Source organism: Marmota monax, unplaced genomic scaffold (assembly GCF_021218885.2).
Source record: "Marmota monax isolate L192 unplaced genomic scaffold, Marmota_monax_Labrador192_F-V1.1 WCK01_AAM20220418_F8-fsc00073, whole genome shotgun sequence".
NCBI lineage: Eukaryota > Metazoa > Chordata > Mammalia > Rodentia > Sciuridae > Marmota > Marmota monax.
The window spans coordinates 1,281,397-1,304,480 of record NW_026692846.1 but is presented as its reverse complement, the minus strand read 5'-3'; the positions used below and the strand labels follow the sequence as shown (position 1 = coordinate 1,304,480).

Sequence of the window (23,084 nt, the reverse complement as noted above, 5' to 3'; positions counted from 1 at the left end):
CTCACCACCCACTCCACCAACCTATTGCTGCACTAGAGGGCCACTGAGACCACAGGAGGCCCACTGGGTTGGAGAGCAGGTCTCCACCTGAGATGGGAGCAGAAGGGGGCTGTACCTGTCCTGACCTCCCTCCCATAAGCCAATTCCAGGGCCCAAGTTCATGACCCCAACTGTTGAGCTCCTCCTCACCCCTGGACCAACCCTCCCCCTTCCCCTCAGCTGGTGTCACACCCCCTCCAGCCACAGGCTTGTCTCACAGCCCACTGAGGAAGTAGAGGTACAAACTGCCTGCCAAGTTGCAGGGGGCTGCCACGGGGTGGCAGAAGAGTCCACGGGCCTCAGCCCTGCCCTGCCCCGTTCCAGGCACCTGTGCTGTCTTGGGAGGCAGCTGGGATATGGCTCAGGCCCTGCCTCTGCCTGGGAGCAGGGGTCCCTGCAGCCTACCGGGGCACTCTCAGTCCAGAGCACACTTATCCTGGCCGCAGGACCAACCAAGAGCTCCCCACCAGAATCTGCCCATCCAGGTGGAGACTGAGGGGCTAAGAACAGAAGTGGACCCAGAAGTGCCAACTGGCTTCCTACTCTGATGCCAGGGTGGCCTGGGAGCACTGCAACTTGCTGCCCACACCTGTGTGGGCACTGTGTGGTGTGCACGCACTATCAGACGGCAAAGGAGCAGGAAGAGCTGTCTTGGGCACCAGCAGGGCCCGGCATCCAGGGGCTCCTGTCTCAGGCCTGACTCTGGCCCACCTGTCAGCAGGGTTGGGTTCTAAGATCTCTTAGAAAAAGTCCCCTCCCTTTCTCTGGATGAGGTCTCAAGGATTCAGCTGACCTTCAGGGATGTCCCAGCCTTGGGGTGCTGCTCGGGGCCAGCTCATGCCCTGGGAAGGCTGGCTCTCCTCTCCATCCCTCCCCCAAAGGCCAAAGGAGGACATGGGGTCCTGGGCTGCCCATAGCCAGCAGGGGCAGCAGGCATCCAGCTAGGAAGGCTGGCAGCTCAGCCCTATAGCCCCAGTTCCACTGAGGGCCTGAGCTACAAGGCCAGCCGGTCTGCCTCCAACAGACAGAAATAAATAAATAACCACTGCGCGCTTCAGAACGACTTCCAAATTAAGAGCTGCACGGTGCTGTCAAGCCCCTGCCAGCAGCGTCTGTGGTACCTTCCGTGCAAAAACGTATCTCGGCCCATTTATTAGAATGATGAAGGCAAAGGGGTCTAAAAATTGCACTCCTTCCTTAATGAGCAGCCGAAGGGATCGGTAAGCATAATTTCAGAGGCCAGTAATATTTTATATAATCGCCGAGTGGTTTAAATTGAAAACCCCCAACTGAATCAATATTTACTGCATTGAAACGAAATGAATAGTAATAAGTCACTAAGCTCCCTGTCCTGTTTCATAAAATAAAAAATTATAAAAATGAGCACAGGCGCAGGGAGGCCATCACATTAACTTTTACAGCACTTGGGGAGCCGTAACCGCCTGTTCTCATAAAATAAAATTCTAAAAAACCTGCCGAAGGAGACCTGCTTCAGCACCATGTGGGGAAGCCCGGGAAACACGGGGCAAGGGAAGGGGCTCTGGGAGTCATCCCCATGTGCCCTCCACTGGGCCAGTGTGGGCTTGAGACCCTTGCTCACAGGCTGACCACACCTGGGGCCCACCAGACTCCTCCTTCACAGGGGCCGGGGGCCGCCTCTGCAGACTCCTGCCTCCTGCAGCAAACATCGTGCTTTGGTTTCTTTACCTGATTCTCAAATTCCAGAATGTCAGCTAGAACATGAATTTGAGCAACCCTGGCAGTAGGGACAGATGTGCTCAGTCAGCCCAGTGTCTGGCCAGGTTTAAGAGGGACACATGTGAGTAGGCAGGGAACAGAGGGTCAACAATGTCCCTGAGATGTGAGCACGGGACCCTGCCCCACACAAAATGGGAAGGAGCCTGTAGCCCCCAAGTGGGTCCTAGCAGAGTCAGCACAACCAGGGCCTGGAGTTCAGCGACACTGGTGGGCAGCAGCACCTATCAAGAGCTGGGCTGGCAGGGAAGTGCTCATCCGGATGCCACACTGAAGGGGAACAGGCACCAGCAGCCCTCACTCATGCTTCCCGAACCAATACCAGCTCTAGAGCCCACCCAAAGAGGATCCATGCACCATGTAGCACAAGGTGAGGGACACATCTTGACAGTAACCAGCAACCACAGAGTCAGGTCCCCCACTGGGCTAGCAAGGCGGGGACGGTCACACACGTGTCACTCCAGAACAGGCGAGCCAGCCCACTGTGCAGAATCTGAACGGGGCACTGCCAGGGCTAGAGGCACACTGGCAGGGAGACAGGAGTGCACCTCCACAGAGGCACACACTGCACGCACAGACACCTGTCCACTCACAAACTTGGACACCTGGACTTCCACGTCTAACAGTATGCAAATTTTACCTGAAGAAAGAACCAAGAACCAATGGGAACTCTGGTTGGTATGCTTCTTTTCTCGGTGGTAACTGCAGTTCTGAAACCTGCAGTTCAGGCTTGAGTGAATAAGCACATGGCCACGAATTGAGGCTGGTGGAGGAGGGTCGCCCACCCCAGGCAGTAGGGTTAGAGTGTGACTGACACTACAAGCAGGCACCTGTGCGTGTGTGAGGGCGAGACCCAAGGGCCAGGAGCAATGACGCACAGCAGGACATGCTCGCCCAAGCCTGGGCCTCAGCACTACTGGTACTTGGCCATTGGGGCTGTCCTGTGCACCACAGAGAACCAGCTGGACGTCACAGCATGGCAGGGAGCCACGATGCTGCACATCCAGGGCCATGGAAAGGAAGTCCAGGGTGACTCTGAAGCACCCTGTCAGGCAGAGAGTGAGGTAGCACCCAGGGAAAAACAGCCACGTCCAAGGTCCCAGGGTAGCCGGGAAATGCTTCCCAGGCCAAGCACAGACCAAAATAAATGATGACAACAGATTGTAGCAACGTGGGCCCTGAGCTGTTATAAATAAGACGCATGTAGGACAAAGCAAGGGGTCACTGCTTTGTCAGTGCCACCAAGCAGCACAGAAGGAAGGTGGGGGCGAGAAAGCCACAAAAAGATGTAAAAAACCGGAGTGAAGCTCAGCGGGGAACAGGATGCAGGAGTGCTCTGTTCTCCCCACGCTGCTCAGAGCACTCTGCACTTCAGAAGCCAGCCAGCAGCTCTGGCCCTAGTGTCCATGCAGGGCAGCCCAGGGACACACAACACTGGCCATAGTTTCCCTGTCAAATACCTCATTCTGCAGGCATCAGATGAGTCCAGTGGAGGGACATTCCGCACACCTGGTCTCTACTCTGAACATGTGCATGTAGCAAGACTACACACGGCCTCAGAGGCCCCTCCTGCTTGGAGGCTGATGTCAGCCAGAGACATGCCCTCACATGCGAGCACAAGGGGCACACAGGCTCCAAACGGTTCAACGAAGAGATTGGGACAAATGCCAACAACTGGTAAATTCAGGTAAAGTACGTGTGGAAATTATATGAGATATTTTTGCAACTTTTATGCAAGTGTAGAAGTATATCAAGATACAAAGCAATCTAAAGATATTAAATGCAAGACTAGTTAGGAGAGGGAAGGAGAATGAACCCAGGAACCACAGGGCGACACTCCTCTCTCCTACTAACACAAAGTGAGGAGAGAGGCAGCCTGCGGTTCCCTTGGGCCAGAAGCCAAAGAGCAGGTCAGCTTCAGGCATGTGGCAGCCCTGGGCCAGCATCATCCACCTGCCCAGACACAGTGCCACGGCCTTTCAGACCTGTCAGAAGCAGTTGTCTACAGGCTGAGGTCTTAATAGGCCTAGGGTGGGCAGGGCAGACACTGTGCTGTAGTCAGCAGGGCTCTGGGCATTCAGTGGCCAGATCAAGCCTGGACTCAGATGTTATGCCTGCCAGCTGACCATCCCACAAGGGGAGCTGGAACAGGGAAGCTGGCCTACCATGTCCAGGGCCACTCAGTCACTCTAGAACCTCACACTTGCCCTCCAAGGCCAGCTCCCTCTGCTCGAGGTCCCGTGAAGCCTCTGTGTAGGCACTTGCCTGGCCTCCTGTGTGGGCTCCTTGGCGTCTCCCAGCATGGGGCATGGCCACTTCCTGTGCCAGGGAGCCCCAACTATGCACATGGCTGCTCACTCACTGACAGGGGCCACAGCTACCAAGAGGCCCTGAGAGCAGTCTCCAGGCCCTGCTGTACCTCTCAGCCCAGGGATGGTGATCTGCCGTGTTACAGCGTCCAGTCAGGCAGGGCCCTGAGTCAGGAGCAGGCCTCAAACAGCACCAGTGAGTGAAAGAACTACTGGATGAGCAAAGGAACAAAGCAGGAGCCCTGGACCCTGGCCAGGGGAAACAGTGCCTCTGACAGAGGCCCTGGGCAGCGAGGCATCGTCTCCCAAGAAGCCAGGCCCTGCTTACTGCCAGGTTCTGACCCAAGTTGCAAAGGCTCTGACTGGAACCTCTGTGCCCCTCAGATTGGTACTTGAGGGCATGTCTCTGTGGCTGAGCATCAACCTTTAGGCAGAAGGGGATGCCAAGGCCTTGCCTGGTCTTGCCATGCTCACGTGCCTAGAGTGGAAGCCAGATATGGTGCAGAATGTTCCTCCACTGGGCTTCTCTGATGTCTCCAGGCAAGTGAAATACAAGGGTGACCTAGTTAAAAACCTCAGCCCCCACAAGAGCCCCTCTATGCTGACCATTTGGAGGCCTGGCTCTCCCAGAATCTGCAGTACCAAACACTGCATCCTTTCCTCTTGGCCTTGAAGAAGTACTTCAGATTGCTTGTATCCAGACCTCCTGGCCTAGGACAATGGCTGTGGGGTGTCTTGACTTGTGTCTTTAATGCTGATACTGAGGTGAGGAAAGGGGGTCAGGGAGGTTGTGGTGGCTCCTAGGTCTCGAGGAGTACCAGGCACCCAAAATGGACAGCAATGCTCCTAACCCTGTTCTTGCCACATGTGGCACCATACTCCTGGATGGAGGTCCCCTGTTGTCCTGCCATCGCTACCCAGGCCTATTGATACCCCACAGTTCACGGGGACTGGGAAATGCAGCTGGGCTAGGACAACCCTGTAAGAGTGACAGGCACAGTGGGGGGGTCTGGAACAGGGCTTCCTGGGACCAGGGGACAGAGAAGGAAGGCTGAAGGGCAGAGCCATGGTTTATACGCAAGCCCCAGAGACTCTCGTGAGAAGCCCCTTGACCTGCTCACACCATGCAGGTCTGCCTTCTTGGGGACCTTACCGGTCAGGGCCCCCACTAAGCCCAAAGTTGCTGTGAGTGCTGAGGGACTTGGAAGAGAAGCTCCAGGCCTCAGGAGAAGCCTCAGGAGAACCGGGTGTCCTGGGTTCCAGGATGAGGGACAAGCAGGCCTGACAGTCTGTGGCACTGAGGGACTTCAGCCTTCAACAAGACTTCAGCTGGGAGAGTAGCCTGTCCAGGCCCAGCTCTGCCATGGCAGTGCCACCCTTTCCTCCACCACTCACAGCCTGTGGGGCACCCCAAAGCTCAGTGTTTGGAAAGGGAAAACGGAGACTTGGGGTAGACAGAGGACAGGATGAAGGCAGCAGTCCGTGCAGTCTACTGCCTAGGAAGTGTTTGGCTAAGCTGGCTCCCAGCACTCAAAACCTACAAGGGGAGGACCGGTGGGGAAGAGCTTCCTGTGACACTCCACAGGGGGCTTCCCCTGGCAATGTGCTCACACAACAGAGACCACCCAGCAGCAGCTTCCCTGAGGACCCTGGAAAGCAGGCATGGAGCAGCCCAGCCCAGGGGCTCTTTCCTGAGGAGTTAGGCATGCAGCCAGGCAGCTACAAGAGGCACCGTGATCCTATACAGCCCCTCTGCTGAGACCAGCAGGAAAGCCCTGCCCAGCCGAGGAAGCACTCTTGGCAGGGCAGAGGGTCCAGGCCAGGCCACCCCTTCTCACAACACAAAACCAGGACAGCCCTGGCTGCAGGTCTGGCAGAGCTTTCTGGGTCACAGCTGCCCTTGGCCCTTGTAGGCTGGCCCTGAAGCAGGCCTTCTGGACCAGTACCGGTGCTGGCACTCAACACAAAAGCAGTGGAAAGGGCTCCTTCCCTGAGACAGAGACACTTTCATTTTTAATAGAACCAATCCAAAACTCTGCTACTCCATTAACCCAAACCAGAAATGTCAATCCCATTATTCTAAGCATTTCACAGGCATGCGGCACTGTCTTCAGCCCCAGGGTCCTTTAGACTGTTCGTATGAACTACTCACAAGCACAGCCACTGTGGGGCCCTGGGCCACTACCCAGGTGCTTGGGGACTGGACTGAACCAGGCATGGCTGACAGCAGCCCTTCAACACCCCCTACCTCCAGGGGTTAGGGTTGGGCGAAGGTCCAAAGCATCCTGGGCTCCATGTCCAGGGAAAAGTTGGGGGAACAGGCAACTCACCCCCTAGGAGCAAACCCTGGAGATGTCCACAGGTGGCTCTGAGGTGTGTCCAGAGTAATGCTACTATCTTGGCAGCTGCTTCTCACCTACCCTAATACCCCCCTGGCCAGCCCGTGGGACTGCCTTTCACATAAACCCAACCCCTCCACGTCTCATCACCAGATGTCAGCAAACATTCTGGGTCCTTCGCCAAGCCTACAGGAAGGCCCTACTGGCATAGACTGTGCTGCCTTTGCCCCATCCATGTGGGCCCTGCCTCCAGAGGAACCTTCTGTGAGCCTGCCACCCCAAATCCACCCAGCTTGGACAGGTCTCAGGGTCTCTCCAGCAGAGGCTGTTCCTGAAACCACCTGCTTCCTGACTGCCTTCCCCCCAGGACCTGCTGTCTAGGTCCCTGAAGATCCCTATGTTTCTGCCACCCTTAGTGTCTGGGGCCATTCCCAGCTAGCCTGTAACAGGGTCCCAGCCTGGGCTGAGCCAAGCAGGGCTCTAAACACTGTCAGGGACCAGAGGGTGAAGGCACGAGGCAGGCCTGCCAAGGCAGTGCAGACCCAGGGAGGACTGTGAGGGAAGCAGTCCTGGAGGAGGGAGCACCGGTCTTGTGAGGGTCACCCCAGGCTCCTCGCACAGACACAGCCTTTGGGCCCGTCAGGAGGCTGTGGAATCTCAGCTCCAGTTGGTCTTGGCAGGGCACACCTTGGCATGGACTGAATGTTTGTACCCCTTAAAGTCCCTATGTTGAAGCCTAGCCCCAGAGAGCATGCCTCACAGCTTCTCCCTCCTCTCCTTCCTCTTCCTTCCCCTTTCTCTCCTTGCCTGTGACAACGACAGAAGTCCCCCAGAAAACCAGAATAGGCCCTCACCAGATACTGAATCTGTGGGCACTCTGATCTCAGACTGCCAGCTTTCTGAGCCTCGAGAGGTGCATGCCTGCTGTTAAGTGGGCAGCTGGTGATGCTGTCAGGGCCGCCATGTACCAGGGAGCAGGCAGGAGGCAGAGCGGTGCAGTGGCTGGTGGCTGGGCTGTGTGGGCAAACCCCTCATTAAGGAGACACACAGAGGGGAGCACACAGGAGCCAGGACTACGGCGGCAGGGATGCCTCCCGTCGCCAGCCTGAATCCTCTTTAATGAGACGTCACTTCGGAGAAGTGTTTCAGAGCCTTTCAAAATCTTGGCCTAAACCTCGTCAAACTGCACAGAGATTACTTAAGATTTACTGCTCAGACACAAAATAAAATAAAATAAAATAAGGCAGCCCAGCCAGCAAGAGCCTGTGACAGGACCATTTGTAGTCGGATGGAAAAGCCTCCGATTCATCTGCTTAAGCACAGCAGCTCCTGTTTATTTCGCACTTTCATGTCAAACGAATTTAGAGAGAGAAAAAAAGTGACAGGCAGTTTAGGGATATAAGTCACATTTCAGCTTCAGTTCAGATTAATGGACTTGCTGGGAGCTGGCGACGACACAGCAAATCCACAAATCTCAGAACAACAAAAAACTGACTCGTGGATGTGAGCCCCAGTCCTGGGAGGGCTCGGGAGGGACCCTCTGCTGGCCTCCTGCCCGTGCACCTCAGATCCCAGGCCTGCACACAGACACGCTCGGAGCCCCTGGGCTGGTTCTGGGTCTGGCTCCCCGGGGACAGGCCCTGTGCCCAGGCAGCAGTGTGATTCAGTCCTCAGGACTGCCACAGGAAGATGGGGGAGTGCAGGGCAGCCTGTGCTGTGGGTTCCCAGGGACTGGGCCTGAGCAACAGCTCTGTCCTGCTGAACCTGTCCAGTCTAGTTCCCCAGGCAGGAGGCGGGCACCTCATTCCACAGAGCAACCTGATCCTACACAGCAGCCTCCTAGGGCTGGGTGGCAATGGCCTGCACTGCTCCCATCATCACCTGCCCCTACACCCAAGCAGCCCCAAGGCCAGACGTCTGCAGGCCAGGATGGACGTTAAACCACCGACACTGCCTCTCAAAGGCAGAGTCCCTTTTGCCCTCTCTCTCTCTGTCCCTGGCTTATACATGCTTGTCCGGCCAGGGCAAATGGCCTCAGTGGGCACATCGATCCTCAGAGGTACTGGCTGGCAGCACCCAGAAGACCTAAGGGCTCTGCTCAGCAGCCTCTGGCCTCCTGTCTGGACAGGGACAAACACTGACTAGCTGAGACAATCTAAGGCCACCAGCTGACTCCCAGATGACCTTCTGTGCCCCTGTTGCTCCATGTCCAGTGCAGAGAGCACTAGTGGTGGGAGGGAGCTGCCCATCCCTTCCTGTAAGCATGGCTGTCAACATGGCTCACAATGCCTGCCACCTTTCTAAGGTGCCGAGAGCAAATGCCTCACAGGGCAAAAGAGCGGGGGCAACAGCCGCAGTGGGCAGCTACGCCACCACCCATCTCAGGCCTTGGAGCTGCCACAGCGAGGGGAAGAAGAGCTTCTGCAACTTCCCCAAAGCAGTACAGATGAGCACCCTGTGTCCTCTCCCCAGAACAAGAGGAGCGCTGACAGCCCAGGGCACAAAGAGCTCCCCTTCCCAGCACAACAGTGAGGCCTGAAGAGGGGTCCTGAGGGCTCTGGCTGGTCCAGCAGACCCAGGGCGTCTCCCAGACCCCTCTCCAAGTTGTAAAAGCCTTGGCACTCAGCAGGGAACAGAAGGAAGGGAGGGGCACAGAAAGGCCCCAGGATAGGACCGGCAAGAGCTGCCATAGGCAGCAAGAGAGGAGTTCTGGGGGACCTGCCCAAGCTTCCCCATAAACTGTGCTGCCATTTCCCTGTCCCCTCCTCAATCAACAAAATTCCAGGCCCTCAAGGTTCAGTCCTTGTCCTGTGCTTTCCACCAGACCCAAGCCTGGAAAACCTCTCCAAGGAGGGCAGGGACATGCCAAAGCCGAGGAGCAGGAGTTGTGTGGAGCCGAGGAGGCCTGCTCAGCACGTGGCCAACAGGCTGCTCACCAGGCAGCAGCCCCAAGGACTCTGAGGCCCCATCTGACTCCACACAGGTGCCCATGGCCACTGCACTTAACCACCTGCCATCCCCTCACAAGGGCAGAACAGGAAACTGAGGCTCCAGGTGGAAAGAGGCTTGCCCACGGTAACTCAGCCCATCGTGGGATGGCAGATTCCCCTTCCCTCTCGAGTGACCAAATCTGCAACACAGTGAGTGTCTGCCAGGGGTGAGCAGGGGCCACCCCACACTTGAGCTAGCACCTGGCCACTGGGCCACCCTGCCTCACTTCCCACCTGTGTCTACAGCCTGCCTCCCAGGGTGGGGGACCGAGCACGGGTAAGTAGAGTTCAGGTAGCCAGCCCTGCTTTCTTACCACTGCAGTAGCCTTTAGTCTGTGGTAGCCTGAGTCCCATCACTGGCCTAATCCCTCCCACTGCTCAGGGAGGGGCAGAGTAACTGCAGGGTCAAGGCCACAGTGAGGTGAACCTGCCAACCACATGCAGGTGGCCCTGGCTCTGATGGAGTGCAGGCAGTAGGAAGTCGGGCACCAGCTCAGCCACTGGACCCAGAGACAGGCTCTTTCTGCTACTTCAACAAGCCAGGCCCAGGCACATGCAGCCAACAGCAGGCCAGGCAGCTGGTTGACAGCCACACTGCTGAGCACGCAGCCACATCAGGGCATGATGACCTTGGGGAAAGAAGGCCCAGCCCACTGGCAACCCCTCTAGCTAGGCCTCCAGAGACCTGCATTCATCCTTCAGCTCAGCTCCCTTCCCCAACCCACCCCAGGCCCAGGGATCATAACCTCAAGGGTCCTGGATGTCTAACAAGGTGTTGGACAGAACCAGGGTGAGGCAGTCAGGAAAGAGAGAAAGGGCCTCTTCACACACCCTCCCAGGGGAGGCTCCACCCTGCTTCCATGTGCAGGAAGGGCACTGAGGCCAGGAGCCCACAGTCAGGCTACTGGACAAGGACTGAGGGACTTGAGCCATTCAAGGGCACGGTGCTCCCTGCCTCCTGCCCAGCCACACTCACAGCTGAGCCACTGCCTACTCTCTACCTTATGAGCTCAGTTCCGCAGAAGGTCTTGCAACTTACAGCTGACATGCATGGTGCAGGTGCACATGCAGCCCTTGGGCCGCACCAGCCACCTTCCTGCAGGACCTACTCACCCACTAGGGCCTGGCCTCAGGTCTCTGAGGAAGGTCACCTCAGGCCCCTGACCATGCATGCCCCTGGGAGAAGAGGGACATCAGGCCAAACGCCGATCACCGGAGGGGAGGTTCTCAGGAGCTGAAAACCCATAAATCTGAACCTCATTCACGATGATCTGGAGCTCTTATTAAGTAAATTAATTTAAGTTAATTTAGCTCGATCATGACTCCCGATCACAGTGATTTAGTGAGGGGGAAATTGCATTAGGAAAGGCCATGCTCACCAGATAGAGAAACGGAAGAAAATTAGATCCACTTAGCAATGTGAATTAATATGGAAATAGCAGGTGTAAATTTAACCTTATCGAGAGAGTAAAAATTATCTTCATAAATTTGTAGAAATAGCCCCCAAGATGCATATAAATCTATTTAAAACAAAAATATTACAAAAAGTGCAGTAAAATTAATTTAAAATATACTTCCAGCTATTGCCTCCAGAAAAGTCAGCAGCAGGGCCAAACCTAGTGTTGCCAGAAGGGAGGCCAGTAGGCCTCAGACAGAAAACTGGGTGGGCTGGCCTGCCAAAGGCCCCAGACCCAGACAGGGCTCTGTCCACACAGCCTGGTGTATCCCCTGGGATTGGCCTCAGGCCTGGAATCCTTTGGAGAGCAGCAGGGGAAATGGCCAAGCAGCCACCATATAGAGGGTGGCAGGACCCTGCACGCATCACTTGGCCCAGTGGGCCTGCCCCACAGCATCTGGCCCCTCCATCCCCCCAGAGCTGGACTTGGCCACTGCCTGCTTCCCATCTCCCCACCACCCCTCCCCAGGCTGGAGGTGGGATGCTCCCACTGCAACAAAAGGAAGGGACTCTTGTGTCTTCCAGGGCCTGGCTTCTGGGGGCCCAGAAGTTGGGCCACCTCTATTAGTGGGTGGCAAGACCTCAACCAGAGGGAGGCCCCAAGAAGGCAGCACAGGCTCCTCTTTGGGGGCTGCCCGCCCCTGCCCCCACCCCCCCACAGCTTTTGGACACAGCAGCCGCAGCAGGTCAGCATGTGCTCCAGCTGGGGCGGGGCAAGGAGGAGCCACACAGAACTGCCCTCGACAATCGACACACTGGCAGCTTCCAGACAGGCTACTCAGGGCCTGGCCTCTCACCAGAAGTTTCTCTCTGAGAGATGACCAAGGGAAGACCATCATGGGGTCCCCAACTGTCTGGGCAGTGGCTGCTTCCATAGCACTGCACAGGAGGCCCCACCAGCTAACAGGCTTGCCAACAACAGGGGAGGGTGTGTGCACACGTGCACACGCTCAAGCATAAGTGTCTTCGTGTGCGTGCAGTACACACAAGCTGGCCATATGTCTGGTGCACAAATTGCTCAACAAACAGAAAAAACAGGCTGTTTGCCAGCCAACATGCTATACACCATGCAGCTCCCTGGGTGCACTCTGTTCCTGCACCCCTGGGACCCCACCTGCAGCCCTCAATGCCCAAACAGCCCAGGAGTCTGGGCCAGGTCCTCCTACCTGGATAGTGAGAGCCGCCTGGCTCGCCAGGAGGGTGAAGACAGGGTGAAGGGTGGGGCACTGAGAGGAGAAGCTGGCGTCTTCTTGACGATGCGGTAGCGAGTCTTGATCACCTTACTGGCGGGTGGAGTCCGCAAGGTGTGCATGCCAGCCACTACAGAGAAAAGTCAGGACACAGGTCAGCTTAGAGGAGGTCAGCAGGGGGGGTCCTGGGGCCCAAGGCCGCCCTTGAGCTGGCCATCACATCTCCCACTGGCTCCAACCTGGTCCTACATGGCCCCATGGTCCCAGAGAGCCTGGCAGCCAAGGGTTCGGTGTGGCCTCCAGGAGAGTGGGGCACAGACTCCACATATCCTCACAGTCACAGTCACCTGACAGGCAGGGTGAGAATGCTGAGTGACCGACCGCCTAGCCTAGGGGAAAGCAGAGAAGCCCAGCAAGCCAGGTAACAGCCCACAGGGGGGCGTCCCAGGTGAGCATCCATACCGGGAACCCCCATTCCCCCCCCCCCCAGGCTCCAAACTCCAGGGCTGGTACAGGAGGCTGGGGCAGATGGCGCTCCGGCATTGTGGCCCCACACGTGGGAGGGGCCCCAGAGAGCTCACCTGCTCTCCAGGCACCTTGCTACCACCAGCCCAGGCAGATTTATGTACTTAATCACTGTTTTCATAACATTCTGCAGGGCGATATCCACAACAGCTTTTTTCTTGCTGAATGTTTCAGGCAATTAGCAAGGATCTGTTTTGCCTGAGTTCCTTTCCACTTGATAGCCAGCAATTTCTCCATAGCTTCAAGGAACGAGTCTAATTGCCCGACTTTCATAATGTACAGCTCTAACTGTCCAGATAATTAAAGCTTACACGGCCACCTCTCATGGCTGTCCCTCCAGCCCTGGGCACATGGCCCCAAGCAGGAGCCCCTGCCTGGTCTGCCTGGGTGGCCTTGGCTTCCTTCTAGTCTGTGCCCAGCTTCCCCTTGCCCTGGGGACCCTCACCTGCCCCCCCTCCCTGCTCTATATGCAGAGCAGCAGCTGCTACAGTTCCTCTGACCCCTTGCCCAGAGCTCTGCACCAGCAAACCTCCCTCAGCCCAGACTCCTGAGGTGGCACCATGGCCATGCAGTCCTCAGGAAGAGCAGGGAGCAGATGAGCCCCGTGCCCAGTGTGCCCTCACCCATGCAGCCTGAAGTGCTATTGCCCCTCCTCGTCCAGATGTTGGCAAAAGCCCCTCAGGGTCCCCCCAACTTCTACTGGGGTTGTAACCTCTACCAAGGCCTCCACTAGCCCACATGCTGGTGGGTCAGGCAGAGGGCAAGGCCACCCAGAGGGCAAAGCCACCCAGAGAGCCTGCCCCAGTGGCACAAGGGGAGGGAGTGTAGGCTGCACATTCCCAGCCTGGATCAGGGGGATGGTGGGGCCAGGTGGCCTGAGAGTGGTGGATATGGGGCCACTTCTAGTCCCCAGGATTGAAGGCACAAGCTAGAGGCAGCCGCCCACTGAGGGGAGGCCACAGCGACAACTGGATGCAGCCAGTTCCTTATGCCTGCCACCACGCCCGGCAACAGAAGCCCTCCACCTCCCCTCTCTCTGTCTGTCCCCCTTGCAGTCTCTTCCCTTCCCTGCCTGCGCCTCCCGCCCCCCAAGCCTATGATGACAGTGACTCTGGGGTAGCAGGGGAAAAACAGGAACTTGGAATCCCCTGGTCCTCACTGAGAGACCAAAGCCAATGAATCTTTAGCTCTGAGCTAAACGTGCTTGGTACACCAGGGACAGCCTGGTATATAGTGGGTGTCAATAAATAAATGTTTGTTGAATTGAATTTTCAAGGTCTTACAAGCAAGGAGAGACCAACAAAAATCAATAATAGCTAGTTCCAACTAAGAGCTCAAGAACACGAGATTCCTTAAGTTATCAATAACCCAAGCCGACCTCAGCCCCATGAGACCAGCCCCAGGCTCCCTGCTTCTGTCTGAAAGAAGAGGGCAGCCTGGTCCAGCTCCTGCCGGTTTCTCTCTTTCCCCCACTCTCTTGTCTGGCATCTTGCCGGGGACGGGGTACCCACCGGAACACAGCTTAGGGCTCCACCTGCCTGTTCCCCAACCCCAGGGTGCCCAGGTGTACAGGGAGGCATCAGGCCACCCACCTGCTGTTCTGCAGCCACCTCTGACTACATTCCATTCAGGCCTCCAAGGGCTGCCTACCTTACTGCTGGGACAGACCACAAAGCCAGGCACAGGCACACCCCTTGGTACCACACAGCCAGGCTCTAGCCCACCGGGGCCTCCCCAGACGTGGCCAGGCTCTGCTCCCAATCCCCAGTGCACATCTTCACCTTATCCTGACCTCAGAGGTCGAAGTCCATTTTCTCCCCCTGGTCTGGCAGATACTACCTCCTCTAGGAAGCCCCTTGCCCCCTCTACCCAGAGGACACCACTCTGAATTCCAGAAGCTCGTCCCCAGATGGAACAGACAGGAGCAGGCAGCACGTGGATGGCAGCAAGGAGCTCAGGCTCTGGCCTGCCCTACCTGCGGGGCCCAGCATCAGGTCAGACGTCTTCACTAACTTCCTGCGCTGACTCACTAGAGCCCAATGACCCTGCCAAGAAAATACAAGTAACAAAGCTGACCCCCTTTTAGAAAGTGGCCTCTAGTCACTGGTCAGGGTTGGGAGGTGTGCTTCCCACAAATCCTCACCTCTCCTGTGGTCCTGGGGGGCAGGCCTCCCATCGGAGTGGGACACAGAGGGGAGGACACAACCCTCGCTGGCCCCACAGTGGAGCTACGTCCCCTACAGCCTGCCCAGCGGGGGACTTCGTCCTGCCCTTCCCAGATGGCAGTGTGAATGCACTCAGTGACCCTAGAGGACACAAGCTAGACAAATGGGCTGTGGGGTCGACCTGGGCCAGGCCCCAGAGACAGGCAGGAGCCAGGACTCCTAAGACTTTGCCTGGTACACACAGAGACTCCGGAAGCAGGCTGGGGCTGCCCCGTGGGCAGAAGGCAAAGCTGCAGGGCTGCTGGACAGCCCAGCTTGCAGACAGGAAGGGCCTCGCCCTCCTCCTCGAGGACACAGGCCGCCCACCCCTTGCTGGCTGAGGGTTTTGTGTAGATAATCATGTTATTTAGATAGGATGTTGGTTTAATTCCCTTCATTACAGACTCCCAGGGCTGTGATTTTTTTCTCTGCATGATGTATCCCCCACGGCACGCTTCACTCAAATCAAGCCCCTTGTGCCTTTATTGCCGCCAATGCCCGCTCCGCGTTATCAGGCCCACACACGCAGCCCTCTCCACCCGCCGTCCAGAGGTCACTTCTAATGACTAATCGATCTCATTAGCTTTCCTAATTAAAAACTTTACTACCGCAATGGAAGACAAACTACAGAAAAACTGCTGGCATCATATTTGAATGGGATATGAGCCCCATCTATCAGAAGGCTCCAGCTCTTGCCCACAGCACTGCCCAACTGCAGACTGCATCCTCCTCCTCTCCCCTACTCCCAGGAAGGGCTGGGGGCCCGAAGGGGTAGCCTGAGGCACCCCAAAAGCTAGTTGTACAGGAGTACTTCATTCTTGGAGAACAGACGGGGAGGGAGGCCACTGGGCCCAGAGAGGTGGGACTGCACTGGGTAACAGGAGGGGACAGGAGCCCAGCAGTCAGATTCTACCCCATCACCCACTGCTCACAGTCTGCATGCAGGTACACTAACCTGGCTTTCCCTCCTCAGGTGGCTCCATCACAGATGGTGGAGTCCTTCAGACCAAGGTCACACTCTTTTTTTTTTTTTTTTAATTTGTCACATATGACAACAGAATGCATCACAACTCACATTACACATATATAACACAATTTTTCATACTTCTGGTTGTATACAAAGTAGAGTCACATCCTTCGTGCCTTCATGCATGTACTTATAACCATCGCATTCCACCATCGCATTCCACCGTCTTTCCTACTCCCATGCCCCCTCCCTTCCCCTTCTCCCCTTTGCCCTATCTAGAGTTCATTTAATCCTCCCACCCACCCCCCCGCAGCATATTACAAATCAGCATCCTTAAATCAGAGAAATCATTCAGCATTTGTTTTTTGGGGAGTGGCTAACTTCAATTAGCATTATATTCTCCAGCTTCATCCACTTACCTGCAAATGCCAGGACTTTATTCTCTTTTAATGCTGAATAACATTCCAGTGTGTGGTGTGTGTGTGTGTGTGGGGGGTGGGTGTGTATACACACACACACACACACACACACACACACACCACATTTTCTTTATCCATTCATCTACTGAAGGGCATCTAGGCTGGAAGGCCACACTCTTAATCTGCTTTAGTGCAGATGAGAGTTGAGAAACAGTTCAGATTTTCATGGAACCGCAAAGGGAAATAACTAGCTAAAGAAAATGAGTTGCTAATTTCACAACTGGTTAATGAATAAGATGAACCTGGAACTACTACTTTGTGCAAAGAACCATTTGAGGCTGATGGTGAACCCAAGAGAGAAGAGGTTGCCCCCTCCTCCTCCACAAACCAGCCTAGGAGCTGAGGAAGCAGCACCAGCTGTATCAAGAAAGCACAACACAAGTTGGCGCTCAGGAAGAAGCTGCAGACCCAGCTTCCTGTCCAGCAACCCCTAGACCCCACTGACACCAGAGCCCCAGAAACAGGCAGGGGAGCAGGAGGCCTCTGTACTAAGGTGGCCCATAGGAAGACAGGAGGCGCTGTCCCCATTGCCCTGTTCTAGAAGCCCCTAGTCCCAGTTTGGGGATGAAAACAACTAGGAAATGGTCCCTGACTCGCACCTGAGCACAGAATTTGCAGGGGTCAGCTACGAATCACCCATGCCAGTGGGCCAGGAAGATAGGGCCTCCAGGGAGAATATGACCTGCCCAAAGGGACCCTGGAAACCACATCAAGTTCCTAACAACAGGGGCCCTAGGGAGTAGGCCCATATGCAGGCAGAGTGGGCAGGGCAGGGGCAATCAGGTGCTAGCTTCTCAGGCCTCTGCAGTGTTGCCCAGGCTGAGGGCCTTTCTTGGGCTGAGGGCAGGCCACAGGGATAGCTGCTGGGCTCGGGCTTTCGGTCCGGTCAGGCTTCTGCCCCCAATCTGGTATGATTCAACTTTCTTTGTATATTGCCTAATCTGCTTTTTATCGACAGCTACCCTGACACTTCTTCAATATCTCCAAACTGTCTATGTACCTTTCCCTGGCTGAAGACAGCCCTCAAAGGCTGTCACGGCTCAGCCCTTTAGAAGCCATATTGATTTCTGCTCTCCTGCTCCATACACCCTCCTCCCTCCTAGTCCACTTACATCTCAGCTGACAGCACCCTTTCCCTTGGCCTCTGATGTCCCCTTGGAGGGAGGGCCCTGGGGCCCACCCCACCTCAATCTCCGGCACAGCAGCCCTGAGCAGTCAGCATTACCAGCCACAGCAGCTTCCACACGCCCTAGTCCAAAGGGCCTTTCCTTCCCCCACCAGCACTGTCCTTTCTGACAAAATGCCAGCTGTGTGCCAGCCTAGGGCCTATCCTGGTACCCGTGCCCCGAGAGACGTGACCTGAGCCTGAGGTGCGAGCAGTGAGCAGCAGCCACGGGCCCCATCCCTCCACTGCACAGCTGGGTGGCAGGGGGCTGCTGAGTGCTTGATAGACAGGTAGGGTACGGAGAACCTGGAGGGAAGGCAGAGGTCCCAGGTCAAGCGCTCCCTAGCGGGCACATGCGCCACCACCCACACCTCTCCTGTGCCAACCTCCCCTGTAAGGCCTCTTCCTCCATCTACCTCAGGCACCAGTTCTGCCACCCACAGCTCAGGTGGCCACACCTCCACACTCATAGCTGCAGGACTTAAGGCAGAAGCCTCCTCCCAGAACAGCCTTTAGTTGCCAATCAGTGTGGTTACAACAGACAGTGTTCCACAGCGCAGGGTACACCAAAAATGAGTGGCACCAGCAAGTGCACCTCCAGAGCAACTCTGAGCCTGGCTTCAAAGGGGCACGAGAGGCTGAGGTTTCCAGGCACAGGCCAGGATTATTGGAGAAGTGCAGGGCCTTAAGAAGTAGGGACAGTCCTAGACAGGAGTGCCCTGGCTCCTGCTGGCAGAAGCAGGGAGCGAAGCTGGGGGTGGCTAGGAGTTGGGAGGCTCCCCCCAACCTTGGCTGGTATGTGCTCACCCAGCACTCAGTAAGCACCTAGCTCAAAGGCTCAGCCTAAGGGACTATACTGTCCCTCCTTATTCAGGTTAAGAGAGTGCTGAAGGGCAAGGCTGGACAACAGTGAGAAGAGGGGCCCGGCAGCCTATCTGGGCCAGAATATGCAAGATGCAGAGAACAGTAGGAGGGAGGAAAAACCTGAGCTCAGTGACTGCTGGATAGATTCTCAGAGGGCCCCGAGACCGCACAATGGGGCTCCCATCCCTTCAGGCCTCTAGTTTCACTCCATCCAAGTCCCACTTCCTGGGTGGGGGCAATAGAGGCCCTTTCTCCTTTGCTGCAGTCAAGAGGAACCCCAAGTTCCCCAAGGCTGCTGCAGACGGGCCGCACACTTCACACAGGCAAAGGCACACAAAGCCCGCACGCTGGGGCCCTGCCTACAGAGCCAGTGCAGCACGCAGTGCCAGCAAGGTCTGTCAGGCAGCCTCCTCTCCAACAATTGCTGAATTGCACTCTTAGAAAAATGGCCACAAAATCTTAAACAGAACGTGTGGCATACATTTCTGAGAGGCCTCTGCTCCAGAATTTAAAACCGTGATGTACATCTGAGCTGTCTGCAAAGGCTGCAGGCCTGGCGGGAGCACAGTGCCCATTACTGCAGCCAGAGTGGAGGCAGTGTCAGCAGGATTTCCTGTCCCTCACTGAGGGTGGCATAGGCAAAGTGCCTCTCCTGGGGTAGGAGAGGCTCTGCCCAGCACAGGCAGGGAGGTCCTACCCACAAGCCTGGGGTATCCCAGGCAGGGCAGCCCACTTCAGCACGTTATAGCCTATGTGTGGCCTGCTGGGATGGAGAGGACTGCCGGGGTCTGGAGCCACAACAAGATCCAGCCAAGGAGTGGAAGACGAAGTCGGCCAATTCCCTATCACAGTGTCTCACCCCCGCCCCAGAGTGAGGGCCACTCCACTGAGACATGTTTCAAAAGGCAGGGCTTCCAGAGGAGCCATCTGACGTGCACATTTGTGGGAGGAAGCCAAGAAGATAGCCGAATAACGTGAGCTCAAATACTCATGTCACAGTGGGGCCCCACACTCCTTGTGGGACACCTAGGCCATCTGACCCCACCACTCCACGCATCCCAGGCTGCCACTGTGGTCCCTCCTGGCTCAGGCCTGCTTCTCCCCAGCCTGCTCCACCCACAGCAGACCCATGACAAAACGTGTCTGGAGTCACAGCCTGGAGCCTCCCACCCTCAGCCCTCAGTATCTGACTGTGGCTTTGCCACACAGCAGGCTTGCTCCTGCCCAAACCGCAAGTGCACACAAAGGACACATTGTGTGGGGTCATTTCCTACTTCCATGGCTCAGCTACCCACTTACCAGGAAGACTGACCAGCAGCTCCTGTGAAATGACAGGAGCAGGGCCACTCATGCCCTGCCTGAATCTCTCCCTCCTGTAGCTGCCTCAGTTTTGTGCCAACCTGAGCCACGTCACCATGCTAGGACTAGGGCACTGTGCTCTGGGGCCAGCCAGAGGGAATAACAGTCCCAGGGACCCAGCCCTGAAGCCCCTGAGCTCACAGCCTAGGGGTGTGTCTGGGGGGTGAGGCGCCCATGAGGCACCATCAGCCTGGTTCCTACAGACACCAGGCAAGGTGGTTTCTCAGCATCCCAGGTCCAGGGGAAGGGAGCCTGCTGGGTAGGCAGTTCAGGGCTTGGTGCATGCCTCAGCTCCCAAAGACAGATGGCAAAGAATGGCTGCAGACAGGCCCAGACAGAGGAGAAGAGAAGTGAAGAAGATGAGAGAGATGAAACGGAGAGCAGCAAGCGAGGGACAGGGAAGAGCCCTGTGCTTCTGGTCTTGGAGAGGCAGTGTAACCAACTCTACCACGTGAACCCAGGTGATGTGAAGGTCAGACCCTTAGCCTGGACCCAGGCCTGCCCATGGGCTCCTGCCTTGCCCTGCCCAATCCAGAATCCCAGCCTCTGCCTCCTCCTCCCAGCACCCAGCCAGACATCTGCAGCAGCCGTTCTCCTCCTGAAAGAGCATGGACCCCGCGGGAGAATGCCCCACCCACCTTGCCTCTGGCCCTCCGTCTTGGCAGGTGGCCAGCAGCAGGGCCCTCAGGGTGCAGAAAGGGGAAGCAGTGATCGGTGGCGATGAGCACGGCACTGTGAGCTGATCATGCATGACACCCATTCCCTGCTGGTGGCCCAGGGGGCTGTGGAGGCCAGACAGCTCCTGGGGAAAGCAGAAGCAAAGTGGGCCCAGCAGGAGGCCTCCTCCAGGCCCCTCCACTGTTCTGTAGGGAAGGATGTGGCAGAGGGTTGTTTCTGCCTGGTTCTGGTCAGCTCAGATAGAACATCCCTGCCCTGAGAGGGGAGAGCCCTCCATCCCCCACACCCTCGCAGAACTCAACAGTGACAGCCACAAAGCAGAGCTGAGGGGCACACCAGCCTCTCAGTATACTAGGGGAAGCTGGCAAGGCCTTAGAGGTGAGGAACAGCCTGCCCATGATGCCAGTAAATAGGTCCAGATCGGGCCAGGCTAAGTGGGCACCTGTACAAACAGCCTTTGCAGGGGCCTCTCAAGGATATAAAAGGGCTCAACTCCCACAGTCCCCAGCCTGGAAACAACTGAAGCGGCACCCCACATCCTCCATGACAACCTCCACTGGTGCCCACAGAGCCCTACCTGCTTGCACACAGGGGCACCGCCCACCCCAGGGCCTACCCATACTCAGTGTCTCAACTCCAGGCCACTTCCAGTCCAAGTTGCAGGTGCAGAGGGCACCAGGGGACATGGCTGCCTCCTGTTCTTGCCATGATAACTCAGCAGTATTCACCTAACAAAGACCCCTGCCCACCCTCCTTTGAGAATGGTCGTTCATGTGCTTCCAGGGTCCTGTCCATTTCTCTAAATGAGCCAGGATGGCAGCTAAGGCAGGGGCTGCTGGTGAGCACCCTGCCCCCACCCTGGCGCGGCAGGAGCTGCCAGGGACTGTGGTCTAACAAGCTTCAGATGTGGGATAACTGGAATCACAAAGTATGAATTTTTATGAGTCTAATAAATCACTCCACTTTTCTTGCACTTGATGTTTCCAGTGCTTCAAACCCGGGAACAGGCCTATTATAAGCAGAGGGCTGAGTACCTCACACCTAGTGATGGCCAAAGAAGGGCAGCTGGATCCCATTCTAAGCACCCTCAAATACCCTGATCCTGAATGCTGAGGCCACCAGAGGCCCCTTGGGCCAGCAGGTCACTTAGCAAGGCAGAGCAGACAGTGGGCTCATCAGCTGCTAGAACAACCCTACAAGATCCCACATGGGCAGAAAACTTGCCTCATGACCTGACCAGCACAGAGGGAAACGCTAGTCACACAGATGGCTGCAGGGCCAGGCCGCTTGCCTCCCAGTCAGAATCTATGTAAGATAGTGACTTGAATGTGCGTGTGCAGGTGCGCGCGCTCACCCCCTGACAGAGATGGCAGAAAGATCCAGGCCCTGAGCGGAGGAGTGGGTCTATCAAGTGTCATAACCCAGGCCCATCCAGGGAGCCTGGTTGGGGACTGAGAAGCTCCAGCCACTTGGGAGCACCCCAGGTGATGTGGGCAAGCGGCTGCCATAGGAAGGGAAAGCCCTGCACCCCCGCCCACAGCTGGCTGCTCACCAGCCTTCCTCGCAACACCATGGAAATGGGGATCCATCTTTGACAAACGCTTACAGGTTATCCAATCACAACAGCAGCCCAGACAGGGCCATAAGTCACCCTAAGCAGCTGTCCGCACAGCAGTCTGACGAGTCTGGGCAGCTCAGTGATGACAAATAACTGCTGCCAGTTGCCCTGTCCCCCTGTGTGGGATCCGTGTTCTCTGTTGTTCCACGCTACCTGGTGTTTAATGACAACACTGTCAGCCTGAGACACGGCGCCACCGAAGCCGCCACTGCTGCCTCGGACTGTCAGAGCCCTATTAGAGGGAAGATTGAGACCCTACTCTTCCTAAAGTCACTCGAGCAACACAAGCAGCTAGTTCCTGTAATTATTGTGCGCAAGCCATCGATCGCGCGCTGACACCTGACCCGCCTGTATGAAATGGGAGTAGTTTGCTGTGTGACAGTCACTATAGATTACAGAGGGTGGGTCTTCACTCGCCTTTAGCCATCGCTCTACCTGACCTCAAAAGCAGGGCAGGGGAGAAAGGAGGTGGCATTGCCCAACAGCACAGGGTCTCCCATGTGCTGCGTGTCCTCCATCGCAAGGTGGGTCAGCAGAGCCTGTCAGACCAGGAAGGCGACACCTGAGGAGTCTTCCTGGCCTCTACAGACTGGAGTGAACAGTTCAGGGGCAGTTGAGGGGATTCTCAGAGGGTGACCACAGGCCAGGTGAGGGCCAGAGCAGGGCCCTGACAGGGTGTGAACCAGGCGTGAACCCTGCCTCACCTCCCCGCAGGCCTTCCTGAGAAAGGGGCCAGGCCAGCGTGAGCTCACTGGGCAAGTTCAGGGCCCCAGCTCTTCCTCCCTTCCCAGCAGCCCCGCCCAGCTCAGGGCCACACCCAGACTGCTCCCACACTGCTGGGCTGCCTGGATGCAGCGTAGCCTCCCCCCACCATCCTGTCTGATCTCAGATCCCAAGGAGCACCTGGGATAGGACACTTTTTCCCTGGGGCTGGGGGCCCAGGCTGGACCACTGTGGCCTCTTCAACCTGTCTGCTCTGACTCCTGCTCCCTCTCTAAATGTCTAGGCCCAGCTATGGCAGCACACGGGAAGAAAGGGCAACTTGCTCCTCAGCTTGGCATTTCTATCCCTATATACACCATGATCCCAACTCACACAGCTGGGCGCCCCCTCTTTTCCACAGGTTATGTCCCCAGGACCCTGGGCC

At 56.7% G+C, this 23,084-nt stretch overlaps 1 protein-coding gene across 1 annotated transcript in view; it reads right to left on the bottom strand.

The window, feature by feature from the left end:
• The window catches only part of Zc3h3 (zinc finger CCCH-type containing 3), an 83,399-nt gene that overhangs the window by 39,878 nt on the left and 20,437 nt on the right, over positions 1-23,084 (bottom strand). The window contains exon 4 of the mRNA XM_046449035.2: positions 12,055-12,208. Coding sequence (XP_046304991.2) covers positions 12,055-12,208 — 154 coding nt within the window. The remainder of the gene's footprint in view (positions 1-12,054; positions 12,209-23,084) is intronic.